This window comes from Macrobrachium nipponense, chromosome 21 (genome assembly GCF_015104395.2).
Source record: "Macrobrachium nipponense isolate FS-2020 chromosome 21, ASM1510439v2, whole genome shotgun sequence".
In the NCBI taxonomy this organism is placed as follows: domain Eukaryota; kingdom Metazoa; phylum Arthropoda; class Malacostraca; order Decapoda; family Palaemonidae; genus Macrobrachium; species Macrobrachium nipponense.
Window position 1 is genome coordinate 1,819,120 of NC_087212.1, and position 23,408 is coordinate 1,842,527.

General features: G+C 40.6%; 3 protein-coding genes across 3 annotated transcripts; all 3 read right to left on the reverse strand.

The window, feature by feature from the left end:
* Nucleotides 1–1,504: 1,504 nt before the first annotated feature.
* Nucleotides 1,505–10,878, reverse strand: LOC135197685 (endoplasmic reticulum chaperone BiP-like). The gene is made up of 3 exons (XM_064224702.1): nt 10,708–10,878; nt 9,439–9,561; nt 1,505–3,533 (listed from the first exon to the last, which is right to left on the reverse strand). Exons 2-3 carry the CDS (start codon nt 9,558–9,560, stop codon nt 1,691–1,693), a joined length of 1,965 nt encoding a protein of 654 aa, XP_064080772.1. The 5' UTR covers nt 9,561; nt 10,708–10,878; the 3' UTR covers nt 1,505–1,690.
* Nucleotides 10,879–14,898: 4,020 nt separating this feature from the next.
* On the reverse strand, nt 14,899–17,093 carry LOC135197553 (uncharacterized). Its single transcript, XM_064224610.1, has 2 exons — nt 16,682–17,093; nt 14,899–15,838 (listed from the first exon to the last, which is right to left on the reverse strand). Exons 1-2 carry the CDS (start codon nt 16,725–16,727, stop codon nt 15,204–15,206), a joined length of 681 nt encoding a protein of 226 aa, XP_064080680.1. The 5' UTR covers nt 16,728–17,093; the 3' UTR covers nt 14,899–15,203.
* Nucleotides 17,094–17,660: 567 nt separating this feature from the next.
* Nucleotides 17,661–23,017, reverse strand: LOC135197554 (uncharacterized). The gene is made up of 3 exons (XM_064224611.1): nt 22,539–23,017; nt 19,077–19,759; nt 17,661–18,762 (listed from the first exon to the last, which is right to left on the reverse strand). Exons 1-3 carry the CDS (start codon nt 22,539–22,541, stop codon nt 18,465–18,467), a joined length of 984 nt encoding a protein of 327 aa, XP_064080681.1. The 5' UTR covers nt 22,542–23,017; the 3' UTR covers nt 17,661–18,464.
* Between the last annotated feature and the right edge of the window lie 391 nt (nt 23,018–23,408).

Here is a 23,408-nt window from a genome sequence, read left to right on the forward strand (position 1 = left end):
AGATGTTAAGTTTCCATCAGACTGTTCATTTTTCAATATATCCCTCTAGATTTGAAGCCCTTTTTGTTATTGGGCTGGTCATCAGAGGGAAACTACAGTATATTGGATATTTTTTTCATTATTTAGACTTCAGTAGTTGGCGTAGATAATCGTTTTTTTTTTTTTTTATTCTTCACTCAGAATATTAGAACATTAATGTTGGATGGTATGTATCTTTGTGCATAGATTATTTTGTTGGAAATTATCATAGAAACTAGTGAGTCATTTTTAGATATTGAATTCATAAAGGATCAAATCTTCCATGCAAGTTGAAAATTGGAACATAAATGCTTTCTGCATTTGACTGTTCAATCATTCTCTTTTGTCTTTTCCCACTTAGCTGTCCAACTTATTCAGACTTACCTTTGGGCAAGCCTTAAGTAAGAAAACAATCTGAAGCAGAGAGTACTCATTAGGCTAATGAAGTTAGATTACCATAATGATACATATATGTATGAAGACAAGTCAAGGTAATCCTTAGAGTTGAGGTAAATGTTGGTTTTCATCAAGAAGCAGCAGAAGGCTGTTATTGTTTATCATAGTAGGTGAGGAGTGCAGAAAACAAGGACTGTAAGAAATGCTTGGAGCATATGTAGACTACCTTGTGTTAACAAAAGAATCATAGGAAGTGAGGGTTTTATAAGATAGAATAATGGATTGGAGAGGAGACAACTAAAGATCAGTGTTAATACAACAAAGCTTTTGGTGATTAAGAAAACAAAGGCAAAAGTACAATTGGGTAAAATGGCTTTGTAAAAGTCAAGGAATTTATCAAATGCAAGAGATAGCTCCCAAAATGGCTGAGAGTAGGAAATGTGGAAAGGAAGAGGACCTTGTTGTCAAGGAAAGGCTTTACAAGAGGTGGCAGTATCCTAGATAAAGGTGCAAGAGATTGTTTGACAGTTTGTAAGAGCATTTGTGTTAATAAATAACTAACAGCAAACTTTCATAGTGCATGCTTATATGGTCTGTACATTGATGAAACATGGGTAGGTACAGAGAAAATGGGGGTAAATATGGAGCTACCAAATGCTGAGAGTCACAGCTGGAATTAATTGGAAGGTCATATCACCATTAAAGTTGCTGGGAGATGTGGTGTCCAGAAGCAGGGTAAGAGGCTAAGATTTCGGTTTAGTGAGAAGAATAATGGATATTGGAGTAGCAGGTCTGTACTAGTAGGAAGACCTAAAAAAATATTGGATAAAGAAAAAAATGAATATATACACCAGATGAGAATTCAGGCAGAAAGTGCTGAAGAATGAAGTGAGTGAAGAGAATTTACTTGTATATATCAGTATCCAAAAAAGGGGTGCATGGCTAAAATCTTTTAATGTTAACATTGCTAGTAAGTTACGATTGTATCCCAAATCCATTTGAAATAATCAGTGATCTTTGCTTGTACAGTATATTTAAACCAGAGTGACTTTGGACACCTTAAGTTACCCAGGTAAAGAAAGCAAGGGAATAATATCTCATTTTTATTGGAAAAATATAACTGCATTTACAGAAACTAGTATACGTAATGTCATAACCAAATAAAACTTTGATAATGAATTATTGCATCAAACATCTCAAGTATGTTCTACAATTAACAGTGAAGAACTGACTAAAATAGTTGGAGTATGTACGAAAATAGCCAATGGCACGGCTACTATAACTCATCTCTGTAATCGTCATCATCAGAGTCTGTTGGAGGAGCCCCTCCTGCATCTTGATAAAGCTTTGCAATAATTGGCTGTACAAGGTCTTCCAGGGACTTCTTCTGAGCCTTGAATTCTTCTGCATCAGCATCTGCATTATTTTCCAGCCATGTAAGCTTATCATCTATTGCCTCTTCAATCATCGTTTTCTCTTCCTCACTTAACTTGGCTCCTAATTTCTCTTGGTCATTGATTTGATTCTTCAGACTGTATGCAAAGGACTCCAATTCATTTCTAGACTCCACTCGTTCTTTCAGCTTCTTGTCTTCATCTGCAAATAACTCTGCATCTTGAATCATCTTCTCAATATCCTCTTTGCTCAGCCTGTTTTGATCATTCGTAATTGTGATCTTTTCTCTGTTACCGGTGCCCTTGTCCTCAGCAGAAACTTGCAGGATACCATCTGCATTAATCTCAAAGGTGACTTCAATCTGAGGGATACCTCGGGGTGCAGGTGGGATGCCTGTCAAGTCGAAGGTGCCAAGAAGGTGGTTGTCTTTGGTCATGGGCCTTTCTCCTTCAAAGACTTGGATAGTTACAGCATTTTGGTTGTCAGCAGCTGTAGAAAAGATTTGGGACTTCTTTGTGGGTATGACAGTATTTCTGGGTATTATTTTTGACATTACTCCACCAACCGTTTCAATGCCCATAGTCAAAGGATTAACGTCCAATAGCACGAGATCGTTTGTGTCGTCCTCTCCTGATAAGACACCGGCTTGAACAGCAGCACCATATGCTACTGCTTCATCAGGATTGATGCCTCGAGAAGGTTCCTTACCATTGAAGAATTCCTTAACAAGTTGCTGAATTTTTGGAATACGCGTAGATCCACCCACAAGCACAATTTCATCAATCTCTTTCTTCTGGAGGCCAGAGTCCTCTATGACCTTTTGAACAGGTTTCATTGTGCTCTTGAAGAGATCCATATTCAGTTCCTCAAATTTAGCCCGAGTCAGAGTCTCCGAAAAATCTTCTCCCTCGTAGAAAGATTCAATTTCAATCCTGACTTGATGGCTGGAAGAAAGTGCTCTCTTGGCCTTCTCAACTTCACGACGAAGTTTCTGCACTGCTCGGTTGTCTTTTCTTATGTCCTTTCCCTTCTTTTTCTTGTACAGCTTGAAGAAGTGATCCATCACACGCTGATCAAAGTCTTCACCTCCTAAGTGAGTGTCGCCACTTGTTGCCACAACCTCAAATACTCCTGAGTCAATAGTCAGAAGGGAAACGTCAAATGTTCCTCCTCCCAAATCAAATACTAATATATTCTTTTCACCATCTTTTTTGTCAATACCATATGCAATTGCTGCTGCTGTGGGTTCATTAATGATTCTCATCACCGTCAACCCAGCAATGGTACCTGCATCTTTAGTGGCTTGCCGCTGGGCGTCGTTGAAATACGCTGGAACCGTGACCACGGCGTGCGTCACATTCTTGCCCAAATATGCTTCGGCAACTTCTTTCATCTTTCCAAGAACCATGGCAGAAATCTCTTCTGCAGCAAATATTTTGTCCCCTTGAGAAGTGCTGACCTTCATGTGAGGTTTGTCATTTTTGTTGATTACCTTGAAAGGGAAAAATTTGATGTCATTTTGGACAGCTTTGTCACTCCATTCTCTGCCTATCAGACGCTTGGCATCAAATATCGTGTTCTCTGGGTTTGTAGTCAGTTGATTTTTGGCAGCATCTCCAATCAGCCGTTCGCCATCAGCGGTAAAAGCAACGTACGATGGTGTGATGCGGTTGCCTTGGTCATTGGCAATAATTTCAACACGACCGTTCTTGAAGACACCAACACTGTCGAAGGTAAAAAGTTCAAAATTAATCACAATTTTAAAAGTGATTGCTCTACGTATTATAAATTTCATTCAGAGGAAGTAATAGCTCATTGTTTGTAAGTCAAAAGAAAAAGATTAATATATAAAAGGGAATTAAGCTTTACATTGGTAACCTCTTAATAATTTGTGGCAAGAAAGTTGAAGTTCAGATGTTTTAAGTGGTAATGAATGATTCAAAGATCTGTTTTTATAAAGTTCTGTGTTTTTTCTGTTTAACTAGTGATGAGAGAAGATAAAGTTGGGTTTAAGTTCAGGAAGGGAAAAAATTAACACAATAATCAAGCTCTTGTAGAAGTCTCCATGACTTTTTATGCACTGTATCCCAGTGTAAGGACAACGCTATTCATAATTTTCTCTGTACTAATTCATCATTCGCGTTGTTCTTACTTCCCCCTGAGAGAGCATTCAGCGGGCTTTCCGTCAGTGTATAAAGCTTGTATAACCACATATTTGTGACTTTTATATTTTGTATTTTATGTTCTCTAAAGAAACACAAATCGGGTCTCGCCGACCCACTTTTACTCTCTCGCGGGTCGTGACCACATTTCCGTCCGCATGCTGTATATTTATATTTCCCTTGACTGTAATAAAAATCAGTACACTTCTACCTGCCTCTTTGTCCACCTCTCACAACTGGTGACCTCCCGGTTTGGACGGTGACCCAAGCGGTTTTGGCTCAGCCATTAAGGGATCACTACCGCCGCTCACCTTCAGAGATCTTTAACGGACTCATACGGCGCCTCAGTTATAGATCTCTGAAAGCTCCTACCGTGGAAAATAACCAACGCCTCTAACGGACTAAATACGGCATACCTGCCCAAGGTGTGTTCAGGCGTTTCCTCAAACGGTTTGGCCGCCATTCACGACTCTGTCGACCGTTTTTGTGAGAGAGGACAATGGGCGCAAACAGTACCTCGCGGGAAACCTCGCGGGAAACCCGGGCCTCCCCCGCCCCAGCGACGGACTCTGACACAGCGGCCGCTCAAGCTGTCAAATTGCCCCCCTTCACAACGGCTGCTGACCCGTCTTCCTGGTTCTTCCGAGCCGAAGGGCAATTCCGGATCGCGGGGCTCACAAACAAAGTGCTGCAGGCTGACCTCGTCGCAGCGGCTCTCCCGACAGAGGTGCTCGGCCGAATATCTAACTGGCTGACCGGTCGAGCACGAATCGGACTTGTCACGCTCGACGAGATAAAAGAAAGGCTCTGACAGCCTATTCCGTTGCCTATCGCTGAAAGGGCGCCCGCGCCCTCGACCTAGTCGCGAACCCCATGCGCGGCGCCGACACCCAAGATGCCTGGGACACTGTAATGGGCCTCGTCCTCTGCCCGAAATAGGCCCCGACGGAAAAAAGGTAGAGATCAGCCTGAGCCGCGAAATATTCCTGCGGCAACTCGAGCCGGACGTCCGAAAGCAGTGACCGACGCGTACACCCTAGAGGACGACGACTACTAGAGAAGGCAAAGAAGTTGACGTTGTCAAACAATGCCGCGAAGCTCGCCAGCCCCCCCCCGATCCTCCGTGTGCCTGGCCGCCAGAGAAGGAAGAAGACGACGACGACCCAACGCAAGAGATCGGCGCCGTATCCCAAGGGAAGTCCTCCCACACGCAGCGAGGTGAAACTCCTGGTGCCGCTTCCACCGGAGGTTCGGGGAGATTCGCCAGGAGGTGCGAAAGCCCTTGCACCTTCCAACAGTCAAAAATCGACGACGGCAAACAAAACCAAGGCCGCCCGTGGCAACGGCCGCGTCGGAACTACACACCGTAGGGTTCTACGTCCGCGACGCGATCTCCGGCCGGAGGATGTTGGTGGATACGGGAGCAATGCACTCGATATTCCCGCCGTCAGGAAAAGACGAGTAGCCGCGAGCCCGACAAAACAACTCCCTCGTCGCCGCAAACGGGACCCCCCATCCGTTCCTACGGCACGAAGCCCCTCGAGATATCCATCTTGGGGCGAAACTACGTCTGGGAATTCACAATCGCGGACGTCAGGATCCCGCTACTGGGGGCAGACTTCCTGGCGCAGAACGGCCTCCTGGTGGACGTGGGCCGCCAAACGCCTCCTCGACACGGGGACATGCCTTTTCCCTTCCACTAGCAGCAGGCCCGGGCGCCCCTACAATTTGTACCATCGCCCCCCACAAACTACGGCAAACCTCCTGCAGGGAGTTCCCGAAGTCTTCAAGCCGGAACTTCGTCAGGCGGCAGGGGACGCCGCCCAAGCACGGGATATTCCACCACATAGCCACCACAGGCCCCCGACACACGCGAAGTTCCGACGACTCCCTCCAGGCCGCCTCCAGGAGGCGAAGCAGGCGTTCTCGGAGATGGAACGAATGGGCATATGCAGAAAGCATCGAGCCCTTGGGCGTCGCCCCTGCACATGGTAACAGAAACCTGACGGCACCTGGAGGCCCTGCGGAGACTACAGAAGACTCAACCTCGCTACAATCCCCGACCAATACCCCTGCCAAACATGCAGGATTTGACAGGGGCCCTTCATGGGGCGAAGGTCTTCACAAAAATGGACCTCTAAAATCCTATTTCCAGGTTCCAGTGCACCCCGAGGATGTCCCCAAGACTGCCATCATCACGCCTTTTGGCTCCTTCGTTTTCCATTACTCAACCTTCGGCCTAAGGAATGCAGGGGCCACCTTCCAGCGCCTGATGGACAGCATCCTGGGGGACCTGCCCTTCTGCGTCTGCTACGTCAACGATATCTTGATTTTTTCCAGGTCCTTGGAGGAGCACCTACATCACGTCGCGAGCGGGTCTATGAAGCGCCTGCAGGAAAACGGGCTGGTCGTCCGTTTCGACAAATGCACCTTCGGCGCCGAGAAGGTGGACTTCCTCGGACACGAGATCTCCGACGGGCGTGCGCCCCATGGCCCTCGAAGGTAGGCGTGGTGCAGAAGTTCCCAACACCAACCACGGTCAAGTCCCTGCAGGAGTTCATCGGAATGGTCAATTACTACCGCCGATTCATCCCCGCCGCCGCCCGCACCATGTCTCCTCTAACACAGGTCCTGAAGGGGAAACCAAAGGCCCTAACATGGGAGGCCGAACAAGAGAAGGCTTTCAACGAGACGAAGAGGGCCCTCGCCAGAGCGGCGACATTATGCCACCAAGACCCTGCTGCACCTTTACGCCTCACCACCGACGCCAGCAACGTCGCCTGCGGGGCTGTCCTCGAGCAGGTGGTCCAGGGCGAGCCCCAGCCACTCGCCTTCTACAGCAAAAAAACTATCAGCCGCCGAGACGAGGTACAGCACGTTCGACCGCGAACTCCTGGCAGTGTACCAAGCAGTGCGACATTTCCGCTACCTCCTCGAGGGCTCCCCCTTTACGATCAGGACGACCACCTCCCTTTGGTACACGCCTTCACCAAGGCGGGCGACGCTTGGTCAGCGAGACAAGAGGCACCTAGCAGCCATCGCAGAGTTCGGTTGCACCATCCAGTACGTGCCTGGCGAGAAGAACCCCGTGGCAGACGCCCTATCGAGGATAGAAATCAACGCCGTGCGTCTCGGGGGGGGTCGACTACGAAGACCTCGCCCGGGAAACAGGCTGCCGACCCGGAGACTGCCGCAATACCGCACTGCTATCACCGCCCTCAAGTGGAAGACGTGCCTTTCGGACCCGCAGGCATGACGCTCCTCTGCGACATCAGCACGGGCCGCCCGCGCCGCTGATCCCAGCCTCCCGAAGGAAAGCCGTGTTCGACGTCATACACGGACTCTCGCACCCCTCGGCCGGACGACGCGGTGCGCCTCCTGACGGAGAAGTTCGTCTGGCATGGAATTCGAAGGACTCCCTCGAGTGGGCCAGGACCTGCGTGCCTTGCCAAACTAGCAAAATCAGTCGGCACACGGAATCAGGCGTGGGGAAATTTCCGCAGCCGAAACGAAGATTCGGCCACATCCACATAGACGTCGTTGGCCCCCCTGCCCCCGTCGGAAGGCGCCAGGTACCTCCTGACGGTAATCGATCGCTCCACCAGATGGCCCGAGGCAACGCCGATGTCGGAGGCGACCACGAAAGCATGTGCCGAAGCACTCCTCGCCAGCTGGATCAGTCGATTCGGAGTGCCAGACGAAATCACGACAGACCGCGGACCAGTTTTCCTGTCGGAGTTGTGGACTGCCTTGGCCCCCGCCTAAAATGGGAAACGTCGCTACATGCCACCACCGCCTACAACCCAGCAGCTAACGGCATGGTGGAGAGAGTCCACCGTTCGATCAAGGCTTCCCTGATGGCGCGCTGCACCGACGATAATTGGAAGAGCCAACTACCGTGGGTCCTCCTCGGTCTCAGGACTGCCCCGCGGGCAAATGGCGAGGCATCACCCGCGGAGAAGGTATACGGGGAGCCATTAACAGTCCCTGGCGAGTTCTTCCCGACCAATGCCGACGACGCTGACGTCTCCATCGCCAGGCTTCGGGAATCCGCCGGGAAGTTCACGCCTGCGTCAAAACCTTCTCCGACAGAACCAAACGTTTCCTCCGAAGGCCCTATCATCGTGCAAGCACGTCTTCGTCAGGGACGACGCCCGCCGCCGCCTCTAACGAGACCCTACCGCGGTCCTTCCGCGTCCTACGACACACTGACAAGGCATATTCTCTTATCCATCAACGGTCGCGAGGACTGGGTCACAATCGATCGCCTGAAAACCAGCCTTCATCATGGACTTTAGGATCCTCGCAGACGCGGATTCCACAGGGCGCCTCAATCTTCCTCGGAAAAAAAAGCGACTCCTTCGATCGCCAAAACCTCCTAGCCGTAGCCGCGGCCGCCCTCGAAAGACGGTCGAACCCCCCGAGGATCACCTCAGGGGAGGCATCCCGTCCCCGAAAAACCCCGAGGATCTACCACAACAACTAATATCACGCACTCGAGGGCGCCTCCGCTGTCCAGCTCGCTTCCGCGAGTGACTACCCGAAGTACAAAGAAGTCAGCCAACAATCATACCTAATTATTGTCTTAGGGGGGGAGTATTTGTAAGGACAACGCTTATTCATAATTTTCTCTGTACATAATTCATCATTCGCGTTGTTCTTACTTCCCCCTGAGAGAGCATTCAGCGGGCTTTCCCGTCAGTGTATAAAGCTTGTATAACCACATATTGTGTACTTTTATATTTTGTATTTTATGTCTCTAAAGAAACACAAATCGGGTCTCGCCGACCCACTTTTTACTCTCTCGCGGGTCGGTGACCACATTTCCGTCCGCATGCTGTATATTTATATTTCCCTTGACTGTAATAAAAATCAGTACACTTCTACCTGCCTCTTTGTCCACCTCTCACACCAGATTCTACAGTTTCCAGGACGTCACTTTGCTAAAACTGTGTAAAAGCAGTAATCAATTTCTATTATTTAAAGCCTTAAGAGTTTAATTTTTATGTTATACATTTTTAAACTGTTTTTAACAATATGCATATGAAAATGTAAGGATGAAGAGTGTAGGAAAAGTATGTATGAACTTAAAAAATTAATATAATAGGAAATGAACAGGGACTTTAGGGCTCAGCAGAATTTTGCAGTTGAAGATAATTTTCTCAGTGACAATGACTCATATGAGTATCAGTTAGATTAAGAAAGGGCAGTCAGAAATAGCAAGTCTTCTTCAAGGATACATTTCTTAGGACTTCCTCCAGGTGTTTTAAACCTTTTGGGGGAATATCAGTGAATATTCAGCCAGCTTTGTGGAGCAAGGGAGTGTCATAGCATACCCATCTGGAGGTGATCAAGTATTGATAATCAAATTAGAGTCAGTTCTCAGGCAGGCAAACCAAATGAAATAATATAACAGCCTGAGAGTGGATAATTTCTTCTGTCGAAACAGTAAGCGTCAGTTACTTACCATGAGTATGTTGTTCCCAAGTCAATGCCAATGACCGTACCGACATCCTCCGTGTTCTTATCTTTGGCCTGCGTTACCGCAGCCGCCACAGCCAGTAGGGCTAAGGCTGTCCAGCACCTCATCCTGTAATCAAGTTGGCGTATTATTAGAAAGTGGACTAAATTTCAGTTAGTGTAAGTTAGAAAGTATATTGGAAATGGTTCATTTATTTTGCGGGATTTTACACAACATAGTATTCAGCATTAAGGTATAATTTTTGCATTGCTATTTGTTTTGTATTTTAGAAGTACTTTTTGAGCATTTATGTTACTGTACCTATTAGTATTTATGATGGAAATATTCCACTCCACAGAATGTTGAGGACAATTGCATTTAATGGAAATAATTCTGAGTTACTTTCATTATATACTAAGAGGAAAGGTACCACAGTTTATGACGAAGGCCACTAGTGATAGCAGTGGTAGGTAGTACCGTGATGCATAGAAAATTAGTTTAAAAAAAAACACTTAGAAGAGTGGCTTGTACATTGCATATAGGAAGAGATGGGGTCATGTAGTTAAATATAATTGTCTAATTGATATTCTGAAAGATTAAAAAAAATTGAAATTATGAAAGTAACAAAAATGGGCATATAACAGCCTAATTTTTTCATGAACTTTATGAACACTGTGTTTATTTAATAGTAATTATAATAAATATGTAAAGTAGAGGTTTGTCAACGAATCAAGTTTGATTGAAAGGGTAATATAAACAGGATAATGAGCAATTTCGGTCCTCGATTACCTGGATAGCTACTTTTTTTTTTTTTTATTCCCGTACCCACAAAATATTGTGGTAATAGAATCTTCTCCCCAGTGGAAGTTAGTCTTGTTATTATTATTTTTTTTCTCTCTAAAATGTGTAATTGTTTAGGCGGTATAATAAAAAGTTATCACTTAACTTATGAAGTGTACTTCCGATAAATAATGAATTTATACATGTACTTTTTCGCTTACAAAATCGACATATCCGCTTGTCTTATAGAGTAAACCTTCATTTTTCTCAAAGCTATTTTAAGATCATTCTCAAGCTAGCTACCTATATGTAGTCGAAGTACTTCACATCTTCAGCAAAAGTTATAGTATATAACAGCTTTAAAAAGTCCAGATCGTAGAGAATATCAAGAAGAAGAATTCATAATTGGTTTAGCGACGAAAGAAAGTGAAAGCAAGTCTATAAACATATTAAATGAACAAATTATGACAATAATGAAACCGTGTGTTGTCTCACCTGAATATCGAACGTTCTCTTGTTATTTATATTAGAGAAAACGTTGTCTTTGAAGCGTAGACTATAGTAGTATTGTAAACTCCACTTTCACTTCGCTTGTTAATCTTCTTGTCGTTTGAGTTATGATTGGGATGTCTCGTCCCACGTATATATATATCCCGTCGAAACTGCTGTACCCCATGTGGAGTTCGACCTCCATTTCTGTCTCTCGTCGACTCCCGGCGCTGTGATTGGTCGAAGTCGTCACAAACTGGGCGGATTTTCGTTGGTCCACGTCACTCTAAGTGAGTACAATAAGGCCGTATCGCGGTTACGTGTATACTACTCTTATCTCATGTCTAATCTTTCGATCTTCTAGTGCTTTCCGTGATGTGTTCAGAGTACCTATTCTCTCTCTCTCTCTCTCTCTCTCTCTCTCTCTCTCTCTTCTCATCTCTCTCTCTCTCTCTCTCTCTCTCTCTCTCTCTCTATATATATATATATATATATATATATATAGAGAGAGAGAGAGAGAGAGAGAGAGAGAGAGAGAGAGAGACAGAGACAGAGAGAGAGAGAGTGAACTACTATTAAACACATCACGGAAAGCACTAGAAGATCGAAAGATCAGTACTAAGAAATGGATGTGTTCCAATTTATATATATATATATATATATATATATATATATATATATATATATATATATATATATATATATATATATATACATACATATATATATATACATATATATATATATATATATATATATATATATATATATATATATATATATATAGTATATATATATATATATGTATATGTCTATATATGTATATGTATACATATATATATATATATATATAGATATATATATATATATATATATATATACATCGAGCTACAAATGTCCTTTAATATCTAATTCCACTCTCCTTCGGAATTAATATATTTTGTTATATATGCTTAAACCGAAGGGGAATTTGATTAGGCGATAATAGAATTGGTGGCGCCCAGGCGCGAACCAGGACACCATACCGATCCAGGAACCCTTCGGTTAAGCATATATGAAAAAAATATATTAATTCCGGAGGTAGAGTAAATTAGATATTAAAGGAAATTGTAGGTCGATGTATTATATGAATCACTGGTAATGTGATATGACATATATATATATATATATATATATATATATATATATATATATATTATATATATATATATATATAGTTTTTCGAATTTAATCAATAACCTACAGTTTTTTAATTTCTTTGTTACAGATTTCTTTAGTGAGGAAAGGACCAATGTATTGTTGGTGTATACATACACGTGTGTTATATATGTAGTATGTTACACAGTAGACTGAACTTTTCTTTTACTAGTCTGTTTTATATTCTTCTTGATTTTTTTGTTAAAAATGACCAGTAACACATAAGTTCTGCAATTAATACCTTCAAACACTATTTACTCAGCTTTTCAGCAATTATGTATACATACATATACATACACACGTATATAAGAGGGAGAGAGCCTTTTAAGTATGTATACACGACAATTATATTTCGGTGCTTTCAAACTTAAGAAATTTGTAAAAAAAAAAAATTTAAAAATAAAAGTATGTGCTTAATGACATACTTCTGCATATATATATAGATATATATCTATATATATATATATATATATATATATCTATATATATATATATATATATATATATATATACTGGATCATTATTAATATATATATATATATATATATATATATATATATATATATATATATATATATATATATATATATATATATATATATATGCTAAGAAGTATATGTCATCAAGCACATACTTTTATTTTTAAATTTTTTTACAAATTTCTTAAGTTTGAAAGCACCGAAATATTATTGTCGTGTATACATACTTAAAAGACTCTCTCCCTCTTACATACGTGTGTGTATGTATATGTATGTATACACAATAGCTGAAAAGCTGAGTTAATAGTGTTTGAATGTATAATTGCAGAACTTATGTGTTGCTGGTCATTTTTTGAAATCAAGAATAAAAAACAGACTAGTAAAAGAAAAGTTCAGCTATTGTGTATACATACATACATATATATACACTCGTGTATGTATACACAATACATTGGTCCTTTCTCACTAAAGAAATCTGTAAAAGAAATTAAAAAACTGTAGGTTATTGATTAAATTCGAAAAACTATATATATATATACAGTATATATATATATATATATATATATATATATATATACATATATATATATATTAGAAATTGGGACACATCCATTTCTTAGTACTAAGTTTAGTCATACCTAATGCATGTGAATATCTTGGGTTTTAACAAGGTGAGGGAAAAATATGAAAAAAATCAATTAAGTGTGGCATGGAGGAATGTCCAAGTTATTAATAACGATCGTGTTCAAGGTCACCATGATTTGAACCCTGTTATCAACTATTATCTCGACAACCTTAGTGGCAATCAAGATGTCTGGATGAAGCATTAATAGTATCGTTTATCTTTCTTACTATGGTATAGTAAATTACAATACGTGGGAAATTACTTCGGCCCTTAGCTGTATCCTCTTTCATTCATTTTACTGTACCTCCATTCATATTCTTTCGTCCATCTTATTTTCCTCAACCCTCTTCTAGCAGCTTTTTCATAGTGCAACTGCTTCAAGGTTTTCCTCTTGTTGCACTATCCAAAGAAATGGTGGGCATAAATAATTAGTCCGTTTTTTTTTTCTTCACCATCACCACACCTCAAAATTTCTTTTTCTCTATATCTGCAGGCTCTTTGAACGATCCTATTACCTCAGTTGTGTACTGAGTTCCTTCATCCAGATCTCATATGCTCATCTTATGGCCTTCTCATGACTTTGGTAAGTAATCGTTTGCTGTTGTGATGCTCATTTGTTTAGTCTGTGAGCCTATAGACTAATGTGACAAGCCCGCTGTCTCATTGCAGTGGGTGTTGTAGTCTGAAGCACAAGTCTGAGAATACAGTCTCGTTTCTTTGTGGATGATGCAAGAGACGAGATGCTTCAATGTCATTATATATATTTTTAACTCAATGTATTTTTTTATACTCAGGTTGAAAAAACTGCCTGGGTGAGCGTTTGTGTTGACTTTGGCGTAGGTAGCTACTCGAGAAAGGTAAGATTCTCATATTATTGATTCATTGTTTTTGAATCCTGCAACTTTCCAATTTTTATTATTCCGAAAGCAACCGGTTATTTTGTAAATAACACCTTGTGATACGCTAAGTACGGACCAGTTGCGCGCTGTTTGATTGTACTTAGCATTTTTATCCCAAGTGACCTGAGTCTACTGGAGGATTTCTGGTGGTATAACGTATATTGGTACTAATAGTCTTGTTACTAGTACTAGTAATGGTGATCTTATTTTCTACAATACATTCTCCTCCATATTTACTACATGGACCTTTCGGCCCAATGTATTTTGCTATTTTTCAGTAATGCATGATATTATACAAAACAAGGATTTCAGTCTTGGCTCAATTTGAGATCGGTATATGTAAGTACATATAGACGTGCGCCTGATTAGTACCTATACTCTGTTTTTTTCCATCTGTCCATCTGCCTGTGGTGTTTGCGCAAGGTAACACTGCGTCCCGGGCTTTCAATAATATCCTATTTCGAATATTAACGGTGTAATTCGCATACAGTAAATTATTAAAAGGCTTTTCAGTTGCAAATGAACACCCAGATATCCTTTTATTTACCTAAAACTTACACAGCGTAACTATTTAAAGCCCGGGACGCAGTGTTACCATGCGAAAACACCACAAGGGGATGGACAGATGGAAAAAAACAGAGTATAGTTACTGAAACTGCTCAGCGAGTTTTGATGATATTGGATAACAAATAAGTTGGAGTAATAATATTTTCGTTCGCCATGTTCATTTTTTCGACAGATTCTTTTTTGTATAATATACATTTTATGTTGATATTTTTCATAATATACTTTCTTTTTTTATTAGTCCCCAGATTTGTGTCTCTCCCTATTTCTCGTCGTTTGTTGTCCAACTTCTTGGACACTATTTTCATATAGTTTTCACTCCTCATTTAAGCACAGACCTTTTTGAGATTTATAATTGTAATAATAAAATCAATAGGGTAAAAATAACCTGATGTTTTAATTAGACTGAATATAATATAAATAATCAGTGATTTCATTTCGTGGATATTCAGGAACAACAAAGTACCATTAGTAATGAAGGTGATGATGGTATCGGTGAAATGATATAAAAACGACGATAATGATAGAGGTAATGATGATGAAGATGATTGTGAATAACCTTGTGGTAGTTGGCATGTCATATAATTTTGAAATTTAGGACCAATGTACAATAAACTCTTGCTGTGTAATAACTGTATCGAATATAATTCAGACGAGCGAGTATTCTATCTGTTTTATACATTTGTTTGTTTTTATTTCAATACTCTAAAGTTTAAATCTCATTAAGATTAACTTGAACTACGTAAGAAGATATATCAGGTATGCTATCATGGCTCCCACGATCAGTATTCCCAAGATGCTGAAACCGATCAAGGAATCTTTGCCGTAACCCTTGTTCTTATCTTTGTAAGATCGCTTTAGTCTGTGGTCTTTCATTGCCGGATTAAACCCTTCTGCGCCATTTTTGCGGTGTTCTGATTGATATGCGTCTACTTCGAAACAAGCGTCCAGTCTGTCGAAAAATGTGATGGTTTGAGACGTGGAATCCAGACCCATAATCCTCCCCAAGAGTTTCCCGCCGTCTACGAAGCTGTAGCTCGCTGTCATCAAGGTGTCGTCGGCAGCCGCCCTCCTGAGGAGGTTCGTCAGCCATTTCCCGCCCACGTAGGGCACCGAAGAGAATATGCAGTTCAGAATCAGCTCGGCGATGTCAGCAGGCTCCTCGGAATACTCTGTTTCTTCTTCTTCTTCTTCTGGAATCGAATTCTCTCCCGTGACGTCATAGATAACGTCTGCTAGCGTATCGTGCGCTGTAAATGATGGCTGGCACGTCGAATCGTCCCCACACAAGATCGTACCATCGTTCGCTGCATTATTTGTCTTGATTTCGATTGCGTTTGCCGCTCCAGTTTCTTTCAAGAGAACTAACAATCCTGAAAATAGAAAAAAGGGACAGCTTTTAATTATACACATTTATACGAACGCAAACTGTAATTGATTAAAGTTACAAAATACAGAACTGTCTTTTGATAGTCAACAAACTAACATTGGAAACTGAAATTAAATTGATATATACTTTCTGGACAGGATTCAGGGACATAGAATATTTAAAAAAAAAAAATGTTAGATGTTAGGTGGACGTATTAAGTTATTATTTCACAACTGGCAAAATGTTAAGGTATAATACTTGTATTTTTTGTATGTATCTTCTTCACACTAAATTATATACTTAGAGAAGTGTCTGGTATTTATGCAATTTCTTGGAAAAGGATTTGATCACATTTTAAAGATATAGGCGTGTGGATTACAGAACTGGGATTACAAAACTGGGTGGCTTCTAGAGCAAAAACAACAACACAGTTACAGCCACTTTCATACTTTTAACTGCAGAATCGTGGAAGAACCCCTTGCATGCTAAAACTTCTATAGTATTAGTCACTTCTTACTCCTACCCAGAAGACTGAACAGTCGTCGGTTAATAAAAAAAAAAAAAAAAAAAAAAAAAAAGTCAAAAAAAAAAAAAAATAAGTCAGGTTGACGAGTACATTTGCTAGAACAGTTTTAGATGGCATCATTAAATTGAGAAGGAAGAAGAATCTCGTTCTTCAAATATTAAAACAAATTAAGACTGGTTTCTGGTGTACAAGAATGAAGTTCAGTCTCGCTCTTCAGATATTAGAACAAAACAAGACCGGGTTCTGGTGTACAGAGATTTGCGCAGAAGAACACTGCCTTCATTCTATCCATATTATTATATCAGACAATGTTTTACTTACCAAATACGATGAAAACCGAAGATGTGTCCGTCATTTTAGTTCCCATCTTCGTGAATTTTGTCTGTTTTCTCTGAACTTTATTTGTAAAATGAAATCGCTCCACCGGCTTTGAGTTTACTGTCAGTTCATTTCACTTCACGGATTCACTTGTCTGTAACTCGCTGTCCTGTTTATCATGGCCAGTTGAAATGAAGCCTTTTTGCAATGATTTTCACGGGCCTATGACTACGAAAAACTAGTGCTGTATAAAAAGATAAGCCTATGAGAAAGTAACTGGGAAATGTTCGAGTTATCGTAGGCCTATATGACAATGAAAAACCGGTGCTGTATAACCAATAGGCCTATAGGAAAATAACTGGAAAATATATAAGAGTATGGTCTAACTGCAGAACCACCTTTCCGCGTACCCAGCTCTTGACCGACTGGTAGGTAGAGGTCTCGCGTGCCCTGTGAGTGAGTGGTCAAGGCACTTGGGCACAGGTGGGTGGTCCACGTAGGATGGAGAGGGAGGTTGGGGGTTGGGTATGGCTTTGGGGTTATCATTGTCAATTTTTTTTTTTTTTTTTTTTTTTTTTTTTTTTGTAGATCATGCGTTTAGTCCACAGGTTTAAAAGTGTAATAGGAAAGTCTGAATATGAAAACAATTATATTCTGGTACCTAAGTTCAAAGGCGCAGAAGTAGGAGGAGAATTCCAGAGCCTGAGGGTAGGTGGGTGTTTGAAGCGACAGAAATTGCTATCTCTCTCTCTCTCTCTCTCTCTCTCTCTCTCTCTCTCTATGGGAAAAGTAATTTGTCATATGCAATATATATAATATATATATATATACACACACACATACATACATACATACATGCTTCACAGTCCACTGTATTCAGTAGGTAACTGAATGTTCTACCTTGCCAAGGTATCCCTTTACCAGTTTGTTCCGTTTATGATAAAATCAAGTTAATGAAGAGCTGGTTATTAAAACGAATAAGTAAGAAAAAGGACTTTATTTATAAATAAAGTAATCCATATACAGACAGTTACATATTATTGCTTTACACTTCTTTTCAATGTAAGATTTTGAGAATACTTTAAACTCTGAGTTCCATTTATATATTGAGAGAACTTATAATCCATAAAAGTGAAGAGTACATTGTTTTTTTTATTTTAGAATATGCAAACATTCTCTTTGAAAAATCTTAAAAGGCATTTTCCTTGCAAAGCAGGCTTCCTCAGAGTAAAGGAGAGCCCAAATGTGAGTAAAGTTAATAACAAAGACTAACAAATCAGTAAATGGAGCTGAAGGAATAAGCGAGAAAATATATTGTAATTAATGCCCATTTAACTTAGGAGGATATTGAGAGGGAGAGAGAGAGAGAGTTAAAAAAAGATAGACGTTAAAGCTATGTAGAATTTGTAGCTAGACGGGAACATTGTAAAAATTCACCTGAGTGTGCCTTAGAAGTAACCTGTGGTAACTCCATAGTCAAGGCTTAAGTCATGATAAGAGTACGAGTATATAGAACCTTTGTTCAAAGTTATTTTCATTTGACTTAAAGTTTTTTTTTTTATTCATTTAAAGATACAGTGAACTTGTGTGTGTGTGTGTGTGTGTGTGTATAGAAGAGGGGTGAGAACCATTAGCTTATTTTTTTCGTTGCTGGCTTCCAGTAATTTGTCAGCCCAGGTACAGGAACTTCGTATCCACAAAGACAGAAGAAAAGCTTGGGAAAAAACGTTCCTAAAAATGCATTTTTTTTTTTTTTTTTTTAAGAAACACCACAACTCAGTTAAATTCAAGATTCCTTCGTCGGCTCCTCCTCTGCCTCCGTTCTGTTAGCACGAACGTGTGGTAGATTTTCAAACACTGCCCATCGCGCGAACGCATTGGTGACGTCATTGAGAATCTCCAACAACACTTCTCCTCGTCCTCCCTCTCTGGAGATGTCATGGCGGCCCCCTCCTCCCCCACCACCACCACCTTCCACAGATATGAAGAAGTAGACGATGTAGGCGATAAAAGCCCCGAACATTCCTATGGCGAAGATGCTGTACACGTCTAGACTCATCTTTCCGAAGCTATTCCCAAACATCCTGTTAATATAGAGGGTAAACGTAAGGTAATGAATAACAATAACTAATGCTAATACACCTGGGATAACTGAAATTGCAAACGAGAATATTATATAGGTCTAAGTTTTCGTACAGGTGACGCGTGTTGGTCAGAAACCTTCGCAAATCAATAAGCTTTTATTTTTCGTGACGCACGACAAATATTGGGCTTTTAAGGAAGCTTATGATTCTAGGCCATTTTACGTGCATATGTTCAATATCTAGCTCTGAGCTGTTTAGTTTTTACGGAAATGAGAGAAAAAAAAAAAACACAAATAAAAGAAATGTCATCTTACCCTCCACCACTCCGCCGATTCCCGCCCAGTTCTGAGAGCAGAACCCCTGCAATGTCTGCCATCCCCAGTCGCTGCTCGAATTCGGTTGGGTTCTCCTGATAAAGTCTTATTAATTGTTCAAGTTTATGGGAATTCGGTCCGTTGTTTTTATCGTTATCGAATAGACCCCTGTCCCTTTGTCCTCTTGGGGCGGTGTTGGTGCTAGGCCGAGGGTTTAGGTCAAAGCCGAAGCCGTTGAAGGCTTTGGTTTGAGAGGGGGCGTAACCGTTAAACCGCTGTTGGTGTTGATGACGGTTTACGTTGTTGATCAGACTTCCACCCAAATCAAGGTTGCCTTTGGCACTGCCATTCTGGTCGTGGTCGTAATCGTCATAATAGGGGTCGTTGTCGATGTCATGGTTCGTGTCGTAGTTGTGGTTTCTGTAGACGCCTCGTAGATTGTAGTCGTTCTCATTGTTTTGGTCGTCGTGGTTCCTAACGCTGTCTGAGAAGACGCGGGTGTTGTGTTGCTGGTCCTCGGTGTTGTATACTATAGTACCATAGCCGCTCGTAACGAAGTCGCCAAGGGTAGTGTATCGACCATATGGTCCGAAATGCCGTTGCCTGCTTGCTTTGGTTCCTTGGGATCCTGCTTGGGCTAGATGGAAAAGCAGCGTGAGCAGCGCTTGCGCCGTCAGTAGGATCTGAAAAAAAGAGGATGTTGGTTATTGAAAGCAAATGAGGTACCGAATTAAGCTGACTTTAAAGACCAGATTTATTTGTGACTGAACAATAGAAATGTAGATCAATTGTAGATCATACAAATATGACAGATAAAGATAACAATCATTCTGTGAAATTGGCAAATGATATTGAATTATGAAAAAATTATTATACGTAATGTTAATGCCTTGTTTTATAAATATATAAACTCTAGATGAAAATAAACAACGCTTATTTTCATATGAAAAACCAGCGTCTCGTAATTTTCCATCGATCGATCCAGTATTCTGAAAAGATATGTCTGTTGGGAAGGAAGAGCAACCACAACTAAAATGCATTGCTTAGTACGTTGCCATAGGAGTTGCTTTAGGAGTGAGCATAAATAGAGCGATGTAATTAATTATGCATTCCCGTTGTCACTCGTGAGAGCTCTGCCATTACCAAGTACGTATAAGAAACACCAAGTAGTCAGTTCGGTTTAATCACAGGTCATCTGTCACAGAGGACTAGGAAAAGCCATGTGATATGTAAATAATCAAGGAAGTGCCGTAACATTGTTGTCTAGTCATCCTCGAAGGGGTTGTTTATAGCCTCAGGAAGGAGAACAACGGTGTTGCGACCTACTGGACGCTGCGGTAGCAAGAGTACGAGAGCTGGCGTATCCTTAGGGAAGGGACAAAACGGTTTTGGTTTGTGTTGGGGGGCGCTCGTTGACGCATAGCTGACCAAACCTCTTCTTCTTCTTCTTCTTCTTCTTCTTCTTAATGTCGTTGTTGTGGTAGTAGTTGCGATCTCCCTAGACCCTGGTTATGGTAGTACTAGTTATTCAAAAGGAAGAACCTCCCTCCCTTGAATGTTTTTTTTTTTTTCGTTAGACGTTTTAAGAATTTGTTAATGGTCTTAAGGGTTGAAAATTTTTGTTGAGAAGTGTAAGAATAAATATTTATATGTAATCTATCTTCTGCTTATTGTGTAAATCATTTTTAACCTGACCAGTAAACTGCATCTGTCTATACGCACAGATATGTAGTACGTATGTATGCATAGGCCTATGCATATATATATATATATATATATATATATATATATATATATGTGTGTGTGTGTGTGTGTGTGTGTGTGTGTGTGTGTACACATCTCTTAATTAATTCGCCTACAGGAAATTAACAAGATAAAGTAAGTAACTTCACCTTACGAATATCCATTGCATTTCTTTTGGTTTGCTCCTTGATATATTCATCTCCATTGAGCCTGGCATGGTTAAACACATTAGGATATCATACAGTCGGCTTCTGGATCACACCTTAGGGATCTTTAGCGGGCACCAAGTGCCCTCTTCGTTAAATAGGTCGGAAAGCGTTCGACCTGTCCTCGGGTCCTTCGTAACGGGGCAGGTTGGTTGAAAGACCCCCGGTGGACATAGTCTTCAGCGACTCATTTTTTTTTTCTTTCTTTCTTTTACCCCCGGGAGGGGGGGGGGGGGGCGTTGTGTAACGAGGATGAGCGATTGCTAGAGATGCCCGGGTATCTAGAGCTTGACCTTCACTGATAACCTCGGGCATGTATCACTTATATAGGGCATCTTCCCGTAACTTGCCCCCGTATCACGGATGAGTGGAGTGGGTATAGTTTGGTAAATTATGGATAAATTTGTCCTTATTTTTATATATATGTATTTATACACAATATATGTATATATATATATATATATATATATATATATATATATATATATATATATATATATATGTCAGTCTTACTCTTTCTTTTGTATGGTAGGTGTTTCTAAAGATTTTAGTGAAGTTTGCTTTTGAAGGTACTGTTGAATTTTAACTTTTAACTCTTTACTTTACTGAGAGCTGTTGCCATTACATTTTTAATATAAATTAAATCAAATTGAGTATTAATGTCTGCAAATTTTATATATTTTTAGCCTTGAAAATGCGACTTGGAATTCGTCGCGAAACGTCGGCATTGAAATAAACCGTAAAAAGATGAGAATGCCTCTCCCTACTACTTCCTTCGTGATATATCTTCTTTGAGCTCCAGCTCCGACGCTGATATATATATATATATATATATATATATATATATATATATATATACATAATATATATACAGTCCTGTGCCACTTGGATATAAATATGGAGAATGGGCATTTACTGGGCATCCATGGAGAAAAAAGCCATCTCTGAACCCTTGGGCATTTGGAAAATTATAGAGGAAGGGCGCCTGCCAAGGCTTTGACTGAGTTGGAATTAATCGAGAAAGGCCACTTTGGAGTTAGAAAAAAAGGCAATAATGAAGACTGAAGACCTGGACGTATGGGAATCCATGAAGATTTGGTGAAGACCTGGACCGGATGGACGTATTTTGGACCTTTAGATTTATAGGATGCGAGAGACATGTCAAACGGCATGAAGGTTGAAAAGAGCAAGAAGGAAGCCAGACACAATTCCCTGAACGGTTAGAATCACAATAGAAAGTATAAGGAGTCTTCTAAATTAGAATTAATTTCAGAGAAATTAAAAACAAAAGTCTTAAAAAGTTAAAATATGTAGTATTAATATTATTTATGTATTCATTTTATATTATAAAGGCAAAGTACTTCACTTAACAGTACTATAAGATTTAGCAAGCAGCAGGCTTTTTTTACAATCTATTCACAGGAGCAAGCGTCCATTACTAGCATAAGGCCACCTGAATCCAGCAGCAAAATGTATGAAGTAAGGGAGCATACTCACCAGACTAATTACTCACCATATTGACTTGAAACAACCGTTAGCGCGTCTTTGAGCGACGGTATTCTGAAGGATACGTCTAGGATCCCACCCGTCACCGCTCAGCTGATTCCTGGGAGGGGGTCGACCTGTTCAGTAAACGATTAACGCCCTCAGAAAACGGTTTTTCCCCTAACGTTTTACAGCTCTGGTTGAGAAGTATATGATATCGTCGATTGGCAAATTTGATCTAATCTTTTACTTTAATTGTTTATTTACAGATCATTTAAAATTGTTTGTTACTCTTTACAAAGGACTTCGTTGATACACGTATAGTCTACTCTTCGAACCAGTTTTCGCTCCTTTTTACGTAGTTTATATTTTTTTATGCGTCAAATGTTTGTTTTTGCGAATCATTTACAATTGTTTTCGTTGCCGTTTATATATATTTTTTTCAATATTCTAATGTTTATTTACGTTGCCATTGTAAGTGACTTTAATGTTGTCGTCACATGAATCCTTATTAGAGTATGTGGTGATTTTCTATTTCTTGTGGCTTTTTAAATGTTATTTTTCTTGACTTTTTTTCTTGCAACTGTTGTCACGTAACGGGTTTTTCATGTCGAGTGACCTACTTAAACGTGCAAGCAGTTTTGCAGTCTGTTGAATGCTCCCTTCGGAACTGTCTTGGGAAAAATTAGGTGTAACTGCTGGAGACTGCTTTTTGGAGAAGCAGCATTGATTGACAGTGAAATGTAACACTTCTTCACATTAGTTTTAGCTGCCATAAGTTACTTACGATTTTGTTCCGATATTTTGACGAAGTAAAGTTGGAAAAGATTTCGTAGAAGGCTGATGGTGATGAAGTTTCAAAAGTCACTTTAAAGGAGTTAATGCCAGCAGTTATATA